The sequence below is a fragment of the Ambystoma mexicanum genome, chromosome 4p, assembly GCF_040938575.1.
Source record: "Ambystoma mexicanum isolate Mex_15411 chromosome 4p, UKY_AmexF1_1, whole genome shotgun sequence".
NCBI lineage: Eukaryota > Metazoa > Chordata > Amphibia > Caudata > Ambystomatidae > Ambystoma > Ambystoma mexicanum.
Window position 1 is genome coordinate 778,440,390 of NC_090927.1, and position 21,103 is coordinate 778,461,492.

At 44.1% G+C, this 21,103-nt stretch overlaps 1 protein-coding gene across 1 annotated transcript in view; it reads right to left on the minus strand.

Annotated features, from left to right (window-relative positions):
- Window positions 1-21,103, minus strand: part of SNAP91 (synaptosome associated protein 91) — a 1,173,930-nt gene that overhangs the window by 172,816 nt on the left and 980,011 nt on the right. The window contains exon 23 of the mRNA XM_069606330.1: window positions 10,716-10,856. Within this exon, the coding sequence (XP_069462431.1) occupies window positions 10,716-10,856 (141 nt within the window). The remainder of the gene's footprint in view (window positions 1-10,715; window positions 10,857-21,103) is intronic.

Sequence of the window (21,103 nt, forward strand, 5' to 3'; positions counted from 1 at the left end):
CATATGATCATTAGTGATCATCATTAGAATCAGTGGCAAGTTCAATCACAGTTCACATAACATACTAACCACAATTTGCCATGAGATTAAAATGTGCCATAGTATGCATCGATCAGTGATTGGGAATATTTGACATCATTTAGATTGTGTTCAACATAATTCAAAAAATGCATTAGGCCACAAGACATACCAACAATGACAGGCCAACAAAAAGTAGATAACATATAGGAAAACAAACTGGAAGAATGTCAACTTTGTGCATTGATCGTACAAGTATCTATTCTGTATAGCTAATTATGCTCACATTAAATTCACTGTGAGTTTACATTCTCCTGTTAGTCTGTTCCCATCGACCTGTGTTATAAACTCCATCAACGTGCGTAACTCTGACTCATACATTTTAGTAATTCTATAGTTGACCGTTTATGTCCTTGTCCGCACTGATGACAACATGCAAGTTAGATTCTAAAATGTAATGCCAGTGTTAACTTTGCGCCTATTTATATACAACTTTCTTAATGAATTTCATGCCCTGTGCTGAAAAAATAGAATCCATTCAAGTATTCAAACCTGTCTTTTCTCTCAGTCAGCAAATGCGGTATTGTGTCTAATATCTGTGGAAGGTATTCCATTATTAATCTAATCTATAGTAAATGCCTTTAACTTTGTATGCCCTCTCTGGCGCTCTGCATGAAATGAATACCACGGGAGACGCAAGCTCATTCCTGCTATAGTAAGCTAACGGTTGTGATTGAAACCCCTTCTCTGTGAGGCAAGATGGCCTATTGCAGGACGTGCTAGTATTCCGCCATATTGGAGCAATGTAGATATCATTAGGTTGTCCTAATTTAGGTTATGTCAGCGTTCTAGCAGATTACTCAGACTGTTACACATTACCCGTTCATACACTAAATAAGTTTCCAAAATTGTGGACCAAATATTGCACTTGTTGAAAATCGATCAAATTCTGAGGCATGTTCATGTATTATGAAACTCAACCTAATTTATATTCATGTTGTAAGCATTGTTGTAGTTTATATGCTGTGATCTCTTAAGATGCCTACGTCAACCCTTTGATTTCTCTAATACTGCGTTATGTATACACTTTTCTATTGCTAATCCTTCTGATCTCCTTGATGATATGGATACCGAGGGCTGATCCTTATGTGACATTAATTGCTACTTCTTTTGTTAATTAGTACTTATCCTCTTCTTAATCTAGTTTCACATCTATTAACAATAGGACTTAATTGGGGGTTTCTAAAAAAATATAATTTGGGAGTATAAATTCACTCTGGAGCCATTTAAACATGCTTAAATCTAAAGGTTTTTCTTAGATCATTCTTACAATCCTAGAGTAATGAATTTTATACAGTTAATTGCCCCTTTTTGTAGTGAAGGTATATCATTATTATAAGTGTCGGGGTATTGATGGTGGCTGGCTTTAAGCTTAGTCCTCCAAAGTCATAAGAAACATTTCAGATCTGACTCCTATTTTTTTGCATTTGGTGAAAGAGTCAAGTCGATCTATCCAATAAGCTTCTCGCTGGGATCTTTTTTTTACTCATGTCGTGTTTGCAACCTTGGGTGTGTATGATCTCCATATACTTGAAATTTCAACTGAGCAATACTTACTCACAACTGCTGAGGACATGTTTTTGTTTCTAATGCACAATTTGTGTTTGTTCATTCTAATTCAGATCTTTCTTCCAGTTTCACCCACATAATAAATACAATATGGGCACTTAATGCAGTATATTCCATTTTCAGTTAGGCAGGTGCTGTGACATCCAAGTCAGATTTTCTCACCTGTTCTAGGGTGAAATACAAATTCCCCTTTTGTCACGTTGTTACAATTCCCACAGTTTAAACATGGGAAAGTTCCCTCGTGTTTTCCTCTTAACTTTTCTCTTTTCACCCTTGATGTTCACTAATAGATTCCTCAAGTTGTTGATCCCCTGATACGCGAAAACAGGAGGATTAGGAAATACATTTTTTGTTCTGGTATCACTTGTGAGAATGCTACAATGCTTCGAGATGCATCGTTTGATCGGTTGGCTTTGGGTACAGAATTTTGAAACAAACACTAAAGATGGTGATTCTCTTTCTGTCTTGCCTTGTACGAGGCTTCTTTCTCATGTTAAAGTTGTCAATTTGGATGTAGCTGTGGACAAATCTATCACTCAATTTTTTGCACAATTTTGATAATTCTGCTCCACATTCCATTGGATCACCAGCCATTCGTTTGATTCTTAGCATCTGGCCAAAGGCAGGTTTTTGAAGGTGTTTTGTGGATGAAAACAGTGGGCCTCATTACGAGTCCGGTGGTAACCGAGCCGGAAAAAACTGCAGGTTACCACCGGACTCGTATTACCATTCCGCCTCTGTGATTCCCGGAATTAATGGGGCATTACAACTCCGGTGACCTGGGAATTCCGGAGGCAGAATTCTGTAAGTCCCCATTCCCATGGAGTCCCTTAGGACTACATGGGGATGGTGACCATGGAAACACCGGCTCCGTCTATGACAGAGCCGGTTTTTCCATGTACGCCTGCAGGCGGGTGGTGTTAAACCCGCCAGGTCAGACCTGGCAGGAATGACACCTCCCGCCTGCAGAACTCGAGAACAGCCAGTCCGGAAACAACAGTGGTGGTGGGTTTACCGCCACCGTTATTTCCAGACCGGTTGACTAGTAATGAGGCCAAGTGTGAGTAATAACTTATTTCTATCTGTCGGTTTAGTAAATAATGTACTGAAAATTTCATTGATGTGCACTTTGATCTGTATGTCCAATAAATGTATACCTGGATTAGCAATTTTTAGAGTGAATTGTATTCTTGAGTTGATGTATATCAAAAACAGATTAAATCTTTCATGCCCACCCTGCCAGATGCCAAAGACATCATCAATGTCTCGTATCCATGTCTTCATGTTTGTTGACCCTTCTGGTCGCCTTAGTATGTAGGTTGTCTCAAATTTGAACAAAGCTATTGGCATATGCCAGTGCCGTGGTTGAGCCCCTAGCTATTCCTGAAGCCTGCAAATAGACTTTGCTGTCATGCTTGAAGCAAGAATTCTGTGAAATAAACTAACAATATCATAATGAATTCTTTGGATGCCCAATCTCTTCTTGCCATCCACCGCTTCTTGTCCTAGGTTGTGGGTATGTTTGTATACAAGCTGTTCACATCTAAAGTGAACAAGATATCTCCTTCTGGTAGTTCAATTCTGTCTAATATTTTAGGAAATGTGTGCTGTCTTGGATATAGGTCGATGTCTTCTTTATTAATGGTTGCAAAAAATAGTCTATGTAAGATCCCAATTGTTGGAGAATCCCTCCTGTTGCTGCAACAATAGGTTGTCCAGGTGGATTTGTCATGCTCTTATGGATTTTAGGAAGTAAATAAAAGTGTGGAACTTGAGGGTCAAGTGTAGACAAGAATCCTTTGGTCTTGGTAGAAATCCATTCCATTTATTCTACTTGACTCAATACTGCCATGATTTCATTTGTCGGGTCGAAGTCTATGATTGTATAATGTAAGGAACTCATGGTGGCAACAGTAAAGACAGACACGAGTGATCATTAAACTGTACAAATGGGTGAGAAAAACGGCTAATCTAAACATAAATCTAAGATGGGAGCAAGCTACCACCATCAAATAATAATAAGGCAGTCCTAGTGGCGTCTTGTCAAATAAAAAGGGTCTATACTAAAAGACCTATTGCCAATCCTTACAGCTAAAGTTACAAAAATAGTTTGGAATAATTTTCACCAGAAAAGAAAGAACTGTTCACAAAATGATAAGTCAGGATGTTACAGCTGGGGTCTCCCTTGCCCACATTTTTAGCAAGGGACAAGGCGGGACTCTCGAGCACGGCATACTCCTGGGCTTCTCCAGCATGAGGTTACAGTTCCTTTCAGCAATATCAGGACTTTCAGTGGTCAAGTCTCTTTTCTACAAAGTCTCATGCCGCTGAGGACCTGATGGGTCAACAATAACAAAACAAAAATGTCCCTTCCGTATTCTTTACCATCGGTGATGACTCTTCACCTCTGGATCCCCCTCAACTGGGCTCCAATCCTCTTGGATGTTAGCCTCCCTCTGTCGGCTTCACTACAGCCTTTTATTCAAAATCCCTTCACCTGCAGTATTCACGAGTCTCAATGTCCTTTTGAACAACCTTTCACTGTGGACATCCCTCAGCCGGGTTCACTCTTGTCAACACAATGTTCACCGGGTCATCATGCTTCACCCCGCTTTGCAGGCATCCCTCAGCTGAGTTCACATTTGCCAGTTACACATTTCCATCAGAAAGTCATTCCGGACCCCTTAGTTTGTTGACTTTACAAAAGTGCGGATCTCAACCCGGAGCCAGGCGTCCCGATTGCCCTTTTTAAAAATAGGCACCACAACCGCTTTCAACCAAGACTCGAGCAGTACTTTCTCGGCTGCAATTCTATCAAAGAGGACGGCCATTAAGTTTGCCGACAATGCACTGTGGGCTTTTAGCATCATGTTTGAGACGTCATCAGGTCCAGCTACCTCGTGAGGGCTTTCGCTTTTGGATAGCCCATTCAATATCATCTTCAGAGTCTGCCACGTACCACCTTGTAGCTCTCCCGATCAATTTTGGAGCATCGATACAGTTATGGTCGTCAAACACCTTAGAGAAATGTTCCACCCATCTCGCCCCATTCACAACGTTCGACATTGAGTATGTGTGTTTCACGCTGCCTGGGTTAATGATCTCCCAAATGTGTCTGCTGTCCTTTTGTAAGATTCGTTTTAACATTTGTTCAGCTTGATCTTGATATCTAATCATGTTGAAGGATTTTATCCAATTTCGATATTGCTGACGCCGAGATTTTATCAAGTCAGTGTAACTGCCAGAACAGTTTTGTTTCAAGAGTCGTAGATCATCACGTAGATATTTCTTTGCTCTCCCTGTTGCTGCACTGTAGGGGTGTTTCAATCTTGTTGCCTTTATGGATTTTTTTCCCCCACCTTGTATTGCTGGAGCAAAATGGGGTAATTTATCCTTGAGATGGCTGAGGTAGTCTGTGAGAAATTCATTGTCATCAGGGCCAACTGAGGAGCATTCATGCAATGTTTTACACTTTGACGCTGGGTTGTTTAACCATGCATAATTGAAGTCACCACATATCAGAATTGACGGATCGTTAAATGACAAACACTCGTCAACTGCGGACATTACGACAGCAATGAAGGCAATTTGTGAAATCATTGCAGAGTTCCAGTACAGGATGACTATCAAGATCACTTGATCATGTGGGCTTGCAAACCCGCTGTTTTGAATCGTTGTTGCTTGCGCAAACATATTAAGATTTTTGGAACATAAGATCTTCCATTCCATACTGTTTTTAACCAGTGTTGCTAGACCTCAGAAAGGGCGACCAAATAAGTTATTTCCTGCAGGATTAAGAAGAACTGTATAGCCGTCACAAGCCAGACATTCACGTAGCCATGTTTCTTGTAAGCACATTATGGAATTTTGGTCAGAGAATTGCCATTGTTCTTGAAAGAGGTGCGCAAATCCTCGAATGTTCCACAACAGTAGCTGGTGAAGAGCGTCTGTATTTTCCACACTATGCTATTGACTACTGTTGGTTGAGACCTTCGAACTCGGTGTACGCTTGATGCTCATCTGGGCCCATAACTCTTTCCTTCTTATTTCATTTACGGATTGCTCCTCTAGCGAGCAGTTTTCTCTTACTTCATCTTGGTCATCCACACAGTTTACTTCAAAACCGAAGACCAAAAGGTCCTCAGCAGCTTCCTTTACAGCCATCAATAAGGAACACGATTTAAGATGTAACCTAACCCAGTCCAGGTGGTCTTCGGACATGTATTCATCCACTGCAATATCCTCCGATTTTGTTGCTTGAAGCGTTGGAATGCAGTATAACAGTTTTAGTATGTTCCGTCGGTTCAAATTTACCTCTGTTTGTTCAGGCAAGATGTTTTTAATTTGAACTCTCCATAATCCCTGATCTATTCTTGGGATTTGTTTTGTACTCCAATCACTTCAGCGTCGCTCATGTTTTTCAGCTTGAACTCTTGTATGTTTTGGATTAAATTTTTCGTACAAGACATTTGATCGAACAGTAAAGACTCTCGCCTGTTCAATCTGAGCCTTTACTTCCTTGTCAGCCAGCGTCGTTGAAAGCGTCGTCACTTTTTGCTTTCTTGCCGGGCCACCAACTTGAGGGGCTGCCACATTTGGCACCACAGATTTATGCATATTTGCCTTGCCTTTATCTATGGCGGTAGAAGAACTTTCAACCACAATGGAGGAGGCACCCTCTGCATCATCATCGATTATGTGGAGAACTTGCATATCTCGATCAATGCTTCAGAGTTTACGTCATCTTCGTAATCAGAGGCTTCTCCATTTCTTTTGGCGCACTTTTGTGTGGAGGTGTTTGTTCCAAATTCATTTGCAGGTTTATGTGTTGCCTCATTTGTTTTCTCGGTACGAGAAAATATATTTAGGCGAGGAGGAGTTGTAAGATTCCTTATGAATTTTTTTTGCGAGCACGTTTGGCCACATGTTTCTGGATAGGGCGTTTTTGTTGTGATTTTGTACCACCATTTATTTGATGTAATTGTTGCTTATTCACAAGCTCAGGGGTGGTTATTTTATTAAAAATCCCAAAGGACAGTTTCTTTCTTAAGTTGCCCAGCTCCACATCTACCACTCTCTGTAAGGCAGCTTGTCACCACTTACTTTATCTTGCTCTGGTATGGCAGGCAAAACTCCGCCATTTCTTGTAGCGTCAGTTGCTACCTGCTGTGACATGGCTATGATGTTACCAGGGAGCTTTAGGCTATCTCCAACGTTACTGATCATCAAGCACCTACTTTGAGGTATAGTAGATGCCATTAGAAGGGCTGTTGGTTAACATTTCGGACAATCATTAACCACTCTACTGCTGGTTTCTCCATCAATAGTTTGGCAGTCATTAATAGCCTTGCGAGACTGTTGATTTTACTTCTGAACCTAGTGTGGGTCTAACAGAAACATCATGCCCTTCGCTCCCCATACGTTTTTTTGTTGATTTATTATGGCGCATCCATTTTGTGCATTCAATAACAGCTTCAGTTAAAGATGCTTTGTCCCCATTCGACTGTTGTGCAAGCTCACAATCTATTTTGCCATTTTAAGGACGTTTCAGCTTCATGGTCAAGTCTTTGCGCAATTATTTGCAAGAAGGATTCCAGGGTTGAGATCTTGTTATTAACAGAGCCTAACAGGGAGGTTTGATCTCGAACAGGATCATGTAACGATTCATAAAGTTTCATAAAAGGCAGTAAAGCAATCAATGTTGCCGCAAGCACATTATTATGAATTTGAATGCCTGCGCCGTTGATAAAGAACTTTTAGAGGGTTGGTCATTTCTTACTTCCTCTGCAGGCACTTTTCCCAGAGGGCCAGTGGAAAGGTTCTCAGACACCAACACCGCTGAGTTAGAATCATTCATCATGGCTCTCTCCTCTACTTTCTTGGTGCCTATTGGCTCCGTGTCTCCAAAGGATCTTGATATCGATGGAATATTGGTCAATGCCTGGATCAGTGGTTCTGATGTCTTACCACATGGTTTTGCAGAGGAGCTGTTCTTTTTGAACTCCATCTTCTTTATAGGCGAGTGTTGGTTTTGCATGAAACTGTCGTTTAGTCGTTCATACATGGCCAGAAAATCTGCTTTTAATCTTGCTGTTAGCCGTTCTTCCCGTGCTGAGATTTCGTTGAAGGCAGCATCAGAAAGGGGCTTACTTTTTGTTGTTTCCGTAATAATAACTTTCGACCTATGCGAATGCATCTGATTCAAGTCGTTCCCTGGAGCAGCCTCAAGGTTAGCCTTTCGGCTCTCTACCGTGTCCTGCACTATATCATTATCTGGTGTAGTATAGGCAAATAGGGGACCAGTATGTTTCCTCTCCCCAGACCTCTTTTCTTGGGTTAAGTCCACTTGGCCGGCCATGTTCGCCCCGTGCTGGTGTCCTTGGGCGAAAGAAGTAATTGAAGCTTGCAGTGCACACGGCTCCCCTATGCCGCTTGGTCTGCATTGCTTAGCAGACAAAGGAGACTGCACCAGCACCTCCACCTGGCCTAGAACACTTGGGAGATTAATTGCTAGTAAATCAGTCTGTAAGTTCAAAAGAGGCTACATGTACTACATCACTAGCGTCGACATACACTGACGGGGAGGGTAAAACAGCCGGCTCTGCTCCACGATTGTCGGGCTTGACACCAAGGGGAATTTTGGAATCGTCAGTTATAGGTGGTATTTGTCCATTCACCGGCAGGGAAGGGTCGCCCAGTAACGCTAATGTCAAAGAGGCAAGGGAAGGCACTACGCCAGCCACAGTATCTGTGCCAGCCTCAAATTCGATCAAATCAGCATGGCTTACCTCTTTTAAAGTTCTCTGCAGTAGCTTCCGTCGGGATAGCAAGGATTTGTGCCACGTCTAGGGGCCACCTTTTGTACACTCAGACGTCATGCCTCAGCGTTCGTCGGCAGTTTGAAGTTAACTGCTTCTGCTCGCAGCGAATATGCAGGCGAGCAAGCAGGCGGGCGGCAGACTTCAGTAGACTGAACTTGTCGCCGAACTCCGCTCCGCGCTCCCATGTAGAATTTAAAGGCAGGACCAGAAATTAAAGGGGCAGCAGTCCAAAAACAAGTCTGTCTCAGCAGCTCCTCTCGAGATGCAAACAAGCAGAGTCTCTTCGGTAGACTGAACTCGTGGCCGAACTCCGCTTTTATATTTATGCCCATGTGTTTTTTAGTGCATACTGCTTCTGCATACATCATCCTTTTTTGTTAATTCGAAGTTTATGTTTTATTCTGGAATACAGAGCCCTGATGATTGCATCAATTGCGTGAAACGTGCACTGGCTCACGCTAAAGTAAGTGGCTGATAATACATTAAGTTCCCTCTGCCAAGGCCTCAAAGGTCTGTGCGTGTATTTCTGAAGCAGTTCTGCATTTTGGTAGATCATTGCGGACATGACCTTTAGAACACAAATGCTCAGTCTTGATAGTTCGGTAGGGAGTACGTAGGAGGGTGTATGCATCGATAAGCTGTCTCTAGCCAACACATGGCAAGGAAAAAGGAGGCTAAAGAGGTTATTGGGCAGCAGCAGCTGCTTAGGCCTTGGATAAGACTAATTTCTAAACCTGTACCTGCAACTACAAGGCAAAGAAGAATCTGCTGCAGTTCATCAAATCTATGCAATTGTTTAAGAAGCAAAGACACCCCAGGAGTGGATCGCATAGAAACTAGACAGATTCAAAGGAAAAGCAGGACTTTGTTCTGAAGCTTGAATGGTGGCCTCCACACATACAAAGTGCACTTGTCCAAGGATACTCCAGCGTCCAGGAGCCATGGCTGTGCCACGGCCATCGCCTTGTTTTCGCATTTACTCAATTTCCACCGAAGCCCCAGCAGAACTGGCAGATGCTCCAATTCGGAGGTCAGGGGCTGGAGGATCAAAGTGAGGTCAGTTCCTCCTCTAGATTTTGAGAGATTACAATTCTAAATGCACCAATCTGTAGCTAAGGCAGACGTGCACATGATTCAAGATGCCGGGCAACAGATAATTATTTCTTATAAACACGTATTCTTAAATTGCTGTAGAAAATGCCCAACCCGCCTTGCTCCTCACCATTCATATCTCCCTGGACATGATTCATAGCTAATGTCTCAGTAGGCAACCTGAAGCTCTCCAGATGTTTTGCACCACAACTGCCATCCGCCCTAGCCAGTCTAGGCAAACATGACGGATCAATGCAGTCGTAGAGCAAAACCATCAAGACAGGTGCAGCTAATGAGGTCAAGATATGATCAATAACCATATGCAGTCTGCAGGAGTTAGGCTGGCAGTCACCCTTTCATACACCTTGACGAATTCCAGGTTACTACATCGATGTGGTTTGTGCCAGCATCACCCTTCACTAAACAGGTTTGTCTTGATGTCACAAAGCACCCAAAAAACGACCACCCTTTGCCTGCACCCATAGAACCACAAACCAGGTAGCTGGGAGAAACTTCCCATGCTGACGCACACCCAAGATCTGATGCCTGGGCCCACTCACACACCCAAACCTGCGACCCAATCTTAACTTTAAAAAGGCTGCTGCAGGAACAGACGAAGACCACAGTTATTGCTGAGCCACTGCCATACCATGAAACATTGCAGCAAGGGATTCATATAGTTAATTAAAACACGAGACACAGAAGATTCAGGTAGAGGCACTCTATGGAGAAAGGGTAAATACAGGGTTACGAAATATGTATTTCACAACTTAAACGGGTAGAAAGGAACATTAAATCACAAGTCAGCTTGTTAGCAACATTTGTTGTCCATTACAATTGCACAACTCAGAACAGAGCTCAGGTGAAGTGTGGCTTGGAACCGGGGAAGATTTGTGGACGTTATACAGGTAAGAGCGAGAGTAATAATGGAGGTAGTAGACGGACACGAGGGACCTTAAAGAGCTAGAAAAGAAACATATTTCTAAATTAAAACCAAGAAAATGAACAAGACCTAATTCACTAATTTTGAGAACCGTTCCAAAGCAGAAATGTTTCCCTGAAGTACAGATGCAGATTGAACAGACATTACAGAGCCCGCTCATTCACTGCAGAGGTTGCCCTCAACCCTCACCCGTGTGGGCATCCCCTCCTCACCTGATGGATCGAAAGAGCTGCTGCCGCCGGCTACAGGTGCAGGTGTCGTTCCAAAGGCGGCTTCAAAGTTGGGCTGCATGAAATTGCTCTGGGCAGGGGCAATTGGCGTAGTGGATGGGGCCATAAATGAGCTTCCGAATCCTCAAAAGACAAAGTGGCCAAGACTCATTAAAGCATGAGGAGAAAGCACAATATTCTCAGTGGCTAATATTGCAATAATTGGAGAAAAAAAATGCCAATTCACTGCAGTCAGCCCACTTCCACATGAGCTGCCTTAGACAAAGCATTGCACTCTTGAATACTTTAAAACTGTAGCGCGGGCACCTAATATGCAGCAAGAGTTCACAAAAATGCAGTGGGGCAATCATTGAACAGTGCACACTCAATTACATAACATAGCAGGTGTATATGCACAGCACACACTCACCTCCAGAGGGGTCTCTTGACAATTTTTGACAGATAACAGGTGTTTCTTACCCAACTTAATGGTACTCATTTTATCGACCTCGGAAGGATGACGGTTTCGAAGGGATTCGAAATTGTGACCATGAGGTCCTACAAAGGTCTGTGTGGTGGATGCATCAGTCCACTGAGTCATAGAGAGAGCTCTGGTATTTAAGGTCATGGAGAAACAGGGCCAAATTCTGATGGAGCCCTTTCCCTTGACTGTACTTTCCACAGGACTACTTTGGCAAGTGCTGTGCATACACCATTATCAGACTTTCAACACAGTGTAGGGCACAAATGATAACTAAGCACCGGTTACGCCAACAGTATTTCTCTACTTGAGGCTCCTCACCAATGGCAGATGGGGAACAGGTGCAAGTGGAACTAGGTCACCTGGCCTAAGCCCCGCCCACCTGGTGCCTTCCTGGTTGCCGCTCTTTTTCCCCCACTTAAGGATGCCTAAACCCTGCCCTCGTGGTGCCTTCCCGGTTGCTGCTCTTTTTCCCCACTTAAGGATGCCCAAGCCCCGCCCCACCTGGTGCCTTCCTGGTTGCCGCTCTTTTTCCCTACTTAAGGAGCCCCCCAGCCTCTTTTCCTTTGCAGATGGGGAGCAGGTGCAAGTGTATTTAGGACACCTGCCTAATCCCTGCCCACCTTCTTAGCCCTGCCTCTTCCTTTCTGCTCTTAACTCTTCAATCAAGGGTATCTCTCGCCCGGGCGTCCGAAGTGAAGGGCAGAAGAAAAGGGCAATTGCTGTTTGGACCGGTTCAGTCCAGGAGGACACAGGGCCCAAACCCCTGCTCAGACAGCAGGTAAGTATGCACCAACATGTGTTTACTCCTTCTGTCCCCCACAGGCCAACCCCAACATCATTAGGCAATATCAACTTCTCCGGGGCTGGGGTGAGGACAGGTGCTCTGTGGCCCACCCACTTCCTGGTCCCTCGTGGTGTTATCATGCCCCCCTCCCCCTGTACCCTGTGATGTCCTTGTGCCCCCCGTCCAACCCCTGCCCCCTTATTGCCCCTCATATCCCCCCTGCTTGCCAGCTCTCTTTTTCTCTCTTTCACTACAGGAGTTATCTCGATTCACTATTGTCTCATCATCACCGCCCTGTTTCCAACGCTTGGATTTGACCTTATGGACACATTGACTTGGTGTTTCACCTTCTCAACTCTCATGCTGGACCTCCCCAGGATCACTCAATCAGGGTGGCCCTGAATCAAGCTGTGCCCTTCTGGATTCCTTGCCTACATTCTCTGTTCCCTGCAACATTATGTGTTTTACTGACCTCTGCAACTGTATTCACTCGACCCTCTGCTTCTCTGCTCTTTTTCACTGTTTATGCTCGGTTCTCTCCTCCTCTTCCTTCTCCCTTTCTTTTCCATGCACTTATTCTATCAGAATTGTCCATTGACCTAGTATGATATAAACGTTTGTCTCGCCACCCCTCCCCTACTTGTTCTCCTCTCGCCCCTTCCAGCACGATCTGAAATGTCGTAAGGCCTAGTACGATAGTTGCTTGTTTTGTTTCTCTCCCTCCTTTACATCCCTTCTCCCTCTTGTAAAATTCCAGCTCCACCAGAAATGTCGTCAGGCCTACTACGGTAGTGGCCCGTTTTCCCATTCCTTCCTATCTGTGTCTTTCCCAAGCCTAAAGAAAAGCCCAAACTATTGGCATTGCCAAAGCTTGTTCTGTCATTGCCTTGTAACTTTGTGAAGCATCTGTACCAAACAGTTCTTGCACAAAGATAATTCAGCGACAATATCCCCACAGCCATCATGAGAGGCTGTGGAATGTTGGTAGAAGCAAGAGACATTGTTTGCACGGTCTCTTCCATGCATTGCTAAATACACTTTTGCAAGTGTCTGCCTCCCTGCATTCAAAATATGCCCCTTCTCGGCTGCATGGCCGGATAGTAAAATGGAAAGATGTCCGCCTAAGCACAATTCATCTAATTTATTAGTCAATTGCAATGAAAAACAAACTTCGGCTCCATGTAAGTATTTGGCTGAACTCCAGCTGAAAAAAAGCTATTCGGCGCCGGATGAAAAGTGACTTGCTATTTGTCTCCTGCCGAATACTTTGTCTTCTCACCTGAATAACTAGAGAGGCAACTATGGAGTTCAGATTGCAAAAGAAAAGTGAATTAAACATGTGCTTGCAACATGCCTGACAAAATATGAGATTAAGGTGCATATGTTTCTGTATTGGAGTGAAGGCGCTGTGAGAAAGGTTTGTTTATATGTGAAATGCATGTAGAGATACTTAACAAATGTACAGCATGTAGTGGAAACCGGTAGGGCTGAGGTAATCAGTTATACATTAGGCAGTGACATGCTCACCACCCCTTACCCCCTCCCCACCCCCGCCCCCCCATACTCAAGGAGCCTCTCAGAGGAACTTTAAACTAAGAAATCTCTCATTGCACTGGTTTCATCAGAAACAGAAACCATTCATACATTTGTACGTGAGCTACAAGAACGTTTTGAAACTCACTTTCCACTTAGGAAAGAAATTGTAATGTCTATGATTCTCAGTGGCAATTGCAATATCCATTTTGTTAATTGCAACCTACCACTTTCCATTTGTAAAGTTTGCCACTTTGAGTAGCGCTGGTTTTGCATATGCAATATCCTTCTGTACATTTGATTCACGCTTTTTGTTAATCTGTTATTTTCTGGGTTATAGACTTTAAATAAGGATATAAATGCATACTATAACATTAAAAATAGTGCATTTTTTAAAAGGGTTTTTTCACCTGATAGTTAACTTTATAGTGTGAGCGTCAGCATACAACTTTGGACACATGGCAGTTTTGTTTTTGACATCTTGACATGGACAGAGTCTTGTTTTTTGTTTAGGTAGGAACATTTCTCTTAGAGCAGGGTCCGAGAGGCCTTTTTGCCCGACCGCTTTTATTTTCAATTAAGGTCTTTAACCAAAAATATGGCAAACTTGTGTCTGATTCATTTCAGACTACTCACACCAAATACTGCCTGAGGGTGCCTCCTGGGACACTGAGTAGCATGGCTAGCTGGTCGGAACTGTACTGCTAATAAGATCGGATTGGCGCCCTGGGCCTTGTACACTGGAGCACAGCCCGTGACCACTGCAGCCTCAACATGGAGGGGCTGCTGAACCTGGCTCCATCGCCCAATGTTGCAGATCCCCACTAACCATCACAGGAGAGTCATGACCAAGGGCAGCGGTGCTGGTAAGAAACAAGGGAAGAGGGTTGTGTATACAAAACAAACCCCTAGGGCTGCACCGCAGGGGAATGTTAAGGCGGACAAAGAAGCATTCCTACTGGAATCGGAGACTCCGACGGTTCAGCCTTTACTCGATAGCATGAAGGCCGGCTTTACCTCCGTTAATACCAAACTAGACGACATTATAGCCAGCATCGACACACTGCACGGCAAGTTGGATAAAGTGGCAGCCAGGATCACAGAAACGGAAAGGAGGATCAGCACAGTGGAAACGACTTGACAGCCGGGAAATCTGGTCTCACTCAAATATCGCATGACATTAGGCGTGCTGCTGCAAAATGCGACGACCTTGAATCTCGGTACCAACATTCGCATATTTGTTTTTCTGAACAGGCCACAGGGGCCAGATGGAGGATTTCGTGGGGGAGGCTGCTGCTGAACATGCTGGGGGCTGAATCCCTCACCAGATTTTACTGTTGCACGTGCACATCGAGCCATTGCACCCAAGCCAAAGCCTGTCACCCCACAAACGCCGATAGTGGCCCACATATTTACCAAGAGGGATCACAATAAAATTCTGCACCTGCCCGCAAGATGGGTGTACTAAGATTTGAAGCCAATAGGATCTACATCTACCCAGATTTCTCTGCTGACATACAAGCACAGGGGAAAACATTCACCGGCATTAAAAAGGTCATTTGTGATAGATTTCCTGTGCCATGCTCTTTCCCACAGAATTGCTGGTTCAATATAAGGGCAAAATGCTCTTCTTCACGCTACCGGAGGAAGCTACTAACTTCATCAAAGCTTATATTCCCGTCCCTATTGCTGCAGCCAACAGCTGCGTCAGTAGGTCTACAGACGGCATTGAGAAATTCTAACCTTGCTTAACTTCAATTTTGAATACCAGATGCGTGGCCGCATCTCCCTAGTCGTATCCATGCGACTTGCTCATGCTGAGCACCATTGCCGATTCTTAATGCATCCACTCCTCCATATCTAACAGGTGAGGATGATCGACTGGAACAGCATAAACTAAGCTAACCGCATGCATGACTTCTGGTTTGTTGACTGTCCTGTTTTGGGTGTTTTCGGCATGCACAGCTGAGATTGGGTAGGTGGTGAGGGTGGGTGGCAAAGGGAGGGGTATTCATAACGCTTGGCTAGCTTCGAAATCGCGTTCTATTGCACAATCTGGCCCGCACAACACTCAATGTTCACAAAGTGCAATATGTAGCTATATTATGTGATGGCACACACTGAAGTAACGATACCTAGCTGGAATGTATGAGGTCTGGGTAACGCAGTGAAAGCCAGGAAACTCCTTCTTTATATAAGAAGACATAAGGCCCTCATATTACCCTTTTGCGGAAACTCATGCTATGCCCACTGTAAATCTTGCATTTGCACAGATCTGTAAATCTCTACAGTTCACACTGATTGATACCCAAGTAGACCTGCAAGGCTGATTTGTGATTGTGCGTGGTGTACTGCTAAACAGGAAACTGCTGCTCATTAATTCTTATGTTCCCAACACAGACGAACCTGCATTCTACCAAAATATTATAACGTTATGACAGTCATATCCTTTGATTCTGATCGTATGAGGTGGAGACAAACACCATTTTTCGATCTTGCACTGGATCGCACTGGTATCGCCAGCACGGCCATGATGAAAGCTTTGCACGCGATTTGGAACGGCATGCATATATTAGGGATGGTTGGCGTATGGTGTACTTTACATCCCACATGTCGCGACTACAACTTCTATTTGTCTATACACAACATTGTAGTACATGTGCGAAAATGAGTTAAATAACATGGTGCCTGTGCATGGGCATTTTGGACATTCACTTCCGGACCACAATGAAAGTCTACGTTTCAGCGACCTCAGTTAGGAGACAGATATTATTTCTGCAACAGCTGCAAAGTTTTAGCACGAAGTAGATGAGTTCACTGTGTAGGATAGTTTGCTGATTGTTCGCTCAAGGACAAGCCGAGAGGGTAGTCGGAGATGTGCAGGTGCATTGATAAAGGGTGCTAGGAATGGGAGCGCGGGGAGACTAGCTGGGTTTTTCCACTGTCTGGATTTGTGTAATAGAGTGAGTAATTCTGAGATCTTTTCACGTCTCTGAAAAGCAAAACAAACATGTCATCCAGAACCAACTTTAACTTGCTTTCCTCCTCAATCCGATGCAAGGTTATATCGATTGACATTCTCCCCCGGATGTACTCGGACCACCCGCTGGTACTCCTTGCTATGTCCTTGACACTAACTGTGTATCCACCCTGATACTAGAACTCTAAGCATCTGGCACTAACGTACTCCCTGTTCCGCACTACAGTGCGGGACAATATACAATTGTACTTTAGCTAGTACATGGGCACAGTTCACACAGCAAGTACACTCCGGCAAGCATTCAAGATTTATATCAGAGGCATCGCCATGTCCATGGAAATTGTCATTTTGAAATCTATATGGAAGAACATTGCAGCTGCTGAAACTGAACTACATAATTTGGAGACACTCTATGCAAATGACCCTTTCAGCAACACACCGGACGATATTAAGCTGTCATTAGACACACCAATAGAGAAATGAAATACTTCATGAGACCTGCAGCAGTTCGTCGCTGTGGCGAAGGCAACTGCCCAAGTAAACACTTGTCTAAAATTTTGAAAAGTGAGCAAGAAGGGACGGCCATACCACTCATACATAACTCTGAGGGAGAACCAGTACATGACCTTGCAGACATCAAGTAAGTGTTTTTTTATTATTATTCCCTGAATTTTATAAGGCCTATCATGATCTACTAGTACCAGGCCTACAATCAGTGTGGGATGAAGCCATGTCCCCTCAGAACTTTCCCCGACTCTGCAGGATGCCACCATCATATTATTGCTCAAACCAGACAAACCTCCTGCAGAGTGTGGCTCATATCGTCCACTTTCACTAATCAATGCACATATTAAAATGTATGCGAAATGAGACAGATGATCTATCAAGATCAAGCAGGTAATACCTCGCCGTTCAATGTCTTTAAATACTTACGGTTTATTTAACATTATTGCACAAATAAATCCCTCCGCTCATGCAGTGGCTGTGTCACTAGATGCGCAAAAAGCCTTTGCCATGGTGGCCTGGCATTTCCTTTTTGCTGTGTTGTGGAAATGTGGGTTCGGGCCCAATATCATTCCAGGTATACAATTGTTTTTTACCATACCTGTTGCTAGGGTGCACAATAATTGACAATTATCGGACCCCATTCATCTTACTAGAGGTACGAGACAGGGCTGCCCTCTACCCTTGTTGCTCTGCGCTCTGGTTATAGAGCCGCTTGCAGATCTGATCAGGTCCAAAAACTCACAGAGGAGTGCAGATTACCGGAGCACCTGAAATTATATCATTATATGCTAATGACATACTCTTATACATCAGGGAGCTGTACACGTCTGGTGCTCAACAAAATCGTTAATTACGGCTCCTACTCCGGACTCCAGATTAACCAGACAAAATCTGAAATATTCCCACTTACAGACGTCATGACTCCCACTCCCGAACAGTGCATATTAAAATGGTCCATGACTCATTAAATACCTGGGAATTTGAGTGAACAGAACACATCAGTTGTTATTCCAAGACAATTATGAGTCATATACTAAAAACCTATCTGATAAATTGAATAGATGGATGGCTCTGGCCCTGTCCATAGCTGGGGCGAATAGCCCTGATAAAGATGATGGTCTTGCCTAAACTGCTCTACCTATTCCAAAATATCTCCATTTCACCGGGCCCAGGATACTTCCCCACCTCACTGGCATGCTGGCACCGGGAGGAAATAAATGGTGCCACTTCACCAAACCATATGCTGACGGGGGCTTTCAAGGCCCCAGATTATGTACTCTACTGGAATGCAGCTCAAGCACACTATGCATTTTACTGGTTCTGACCTCAGCCACCACCTTCCCATGTCAAACTGCAGCATGCGGCAACGGGTGGCTGCAACATCTGCACTCTCCTACTACATACTTAGAGTGACTCCTGCATATTCGACCCACTCAAGACCACATTACTAGCATGGCAGAAAATATACCTCCTATCCGGCTGCTCCACTGCTCCATGCAGTAAACACCTTCCACTATTTCATTCGCCTGGTAGCCCTCCTCCACCATTTTGACAGTCACACAAAAAAGCTGGCATGGCGAATGGCCCAACCTACTGGGAGATTTATTCATTGATGGATCTTTTCGAACAAGACAAGCGCTGGATTCTGCCCGTGCTTTAAAACCGTTATTCAAACTGCACTACTACAGAATACTAGCAGCAGTCGAGGCAAAGTGGCCTAGTTTCCCTGGATGAGGACCCCATACTCACTTATATGATTCATTCACATGGCTGCCGACATACAGTCTACACTGTACAATCTACTACAGAGTGCAGCGCCAGGAACCCTGTGCGATAAATGGAGCACCGACCTGGGTATTGACATTGCAGATGAAAACAGGTGCATAATGTGTGCATTGATGGGCACCGTCTGTAAGGAGAACGAAGTAAGAGTCAGACACAAATGTGGTATGTTTTTGGGTAAAGACTTGAATTAAATAATAAAAGGGTTGGAAAAGGCCTCTCTGTCCCTATGTCTAGGATGGATTTCTTTGCATTAAAAGAAACTAGTGAAATTGTGAGGAAGTCTTAGACTAAAGAGTTAGTCACTATTGTGTCCAAAAACCCTACTTCTGTCCCTACAACTAATAGTCTAGGAATAATGTGCAAGGAAGTATTTTCTGGAAGTCTAAAGTGTTCATAGTATTTTCACCAAACAGAAATGTTCTCAGTTTCGCTGGCGTTTAAGTAATAAAGAAAATTATGTTCCAAAATACAAAGTTCTAAGCCTATGGTGGCGTTTCCTTTCGACTTATTCTCCTTTAACATAGTTTAGTATATGAAGGATTGTCTCTTCTGCATGCTCTTGGCATCCTGCCACCTTAAGGTTTTTATAAAAGTGGGGATCCTTTTTATCAGTCTTAAAGTCATAGGTTTCTTGCTTTTTTGTGTCTTGTATTGGCTGAGCCCAGACTTCCAGGAATATGGTTGGCTTGATTCTAACTCTTGTCAAATTACGACATACCAATATAATGTTTTCATTACCTCTTTTATTAGAAATAGAACCCTTTTATGATTTGCCTTCTCATTTGGATACAAGTTTTCAACTTGCACAATGTTGTTTTGCCTTGGTTTACTCCCCTGCCAATTAGGCAGTTTTCTCTGTTATTTTAGGGTCCCAGACTCTCTCTGTGAGGTGTGGGTTATCGACTCACACAATAGCGTAATTTACTCTTGGTTCACTCTCCTGCCAAGTGAACAACTCTCTGGCTTCCTTCAGGGTCCCAGACCCTGTCTTGCAAGTGTGGGACCTCGACTCACACAATGGCGCAGTCTTCGGTTGGTCCCTCTCTTTGCGGTTCACTTTGTCAGCCCTGTGCCTCCCCCAGACCATGTGCAGCTCCTGAGCAAACCATGTAGCTGTTTCTTCTCTTCACGTCAGTACGGGTGGTCTCTGGGCTTCTGCTGCTTCCCTGGAGGCTCCAGTCACCGTCAGGGCTACATGGCAGCCGGCAGCGGTTTGTTTGGCGTCTGCTCCTTCTTGGCCGGCTGTCCTTTCCCCAGGATCGTTTGCTGGTGAAATAGGAGCCTCAAGGTCTTTCATGGTAGTAACGTGAGAAGTCCTGGCACCGGGGTCCACTCTCACGCTGTTCCCCTCTGTGCTCGGCTTCCCAGGTGCTAGCTCTTGTCTTGCTCTCCACTTTCCAGCTTGAGGCTGCAGCTGAACACCTTGGAAACCCCAGCGAAGGATAATTCTACTGCTTCGGGCCAATCACCAGTCTGTTTCTAGACTGCTCCTTCTGTTTCTCAGGCATAATCCTTGTACTTGCGGAGCTCTTCCTAGTCCCAGTACTTGCCTTAAAGCTGTATGTCTGATATCGTAAAGTCTTTGGATTCCCATAGTTGTCTGCTAAGCCAGATGGAGTACATTGGCAATAAAACATGTCGGACCTGTCTGAACAGGTATAAGAATGTAAGAATGATTTAAAGATGGGGAAGGAGTGGGGTCTATTACATCAGTTAGACATTGTGTTCCTGGGTCTTATTGGTCCCCAATGTTAGTGTGCAGTTCTTTTGCCACATACTCTTTCTCTTGTGTGTTACCAAGAAGAGCAGTAGTGTACACTTGGGATGCACTGTCCTGGCACCTAGAAAAGGGTCTCCCGAAAGGGAAAAAGGAGAAACATCCTTGGATTAGTCACACATCATGTCACATTCTACATTTCAAAGTACTGCATAGACTACACTATACGCCGGCGAGAACAAAACACACACACAAACAAAAGTGGTATATGTCCCCGGTGTGGTGCAGATGCAGCCAACTATTTACATATGCTCTGATCGTGCCCTTCACAGCACTCCTTTTGGCTGGGCAATTGTAGAGACAGATCTAGAACCTTCACCTCAACTATGTCTGTGTGGCTTAACTCCTGAAATTCTGCTTCTTCAATGTACATTCATTAACTTAAGTTGCCAGCTAGCTAAACGCTGCATACTTTGAAACTGGGCTCAAAGATCACCACCGTCGACCGACAGCTGGCTTTCCAATGTCACCTGGGCGAACAACACTGAAAAACAGTATATATCCATGCTGCCGGGGACGTCCAAACCAAAAGACATTTGGG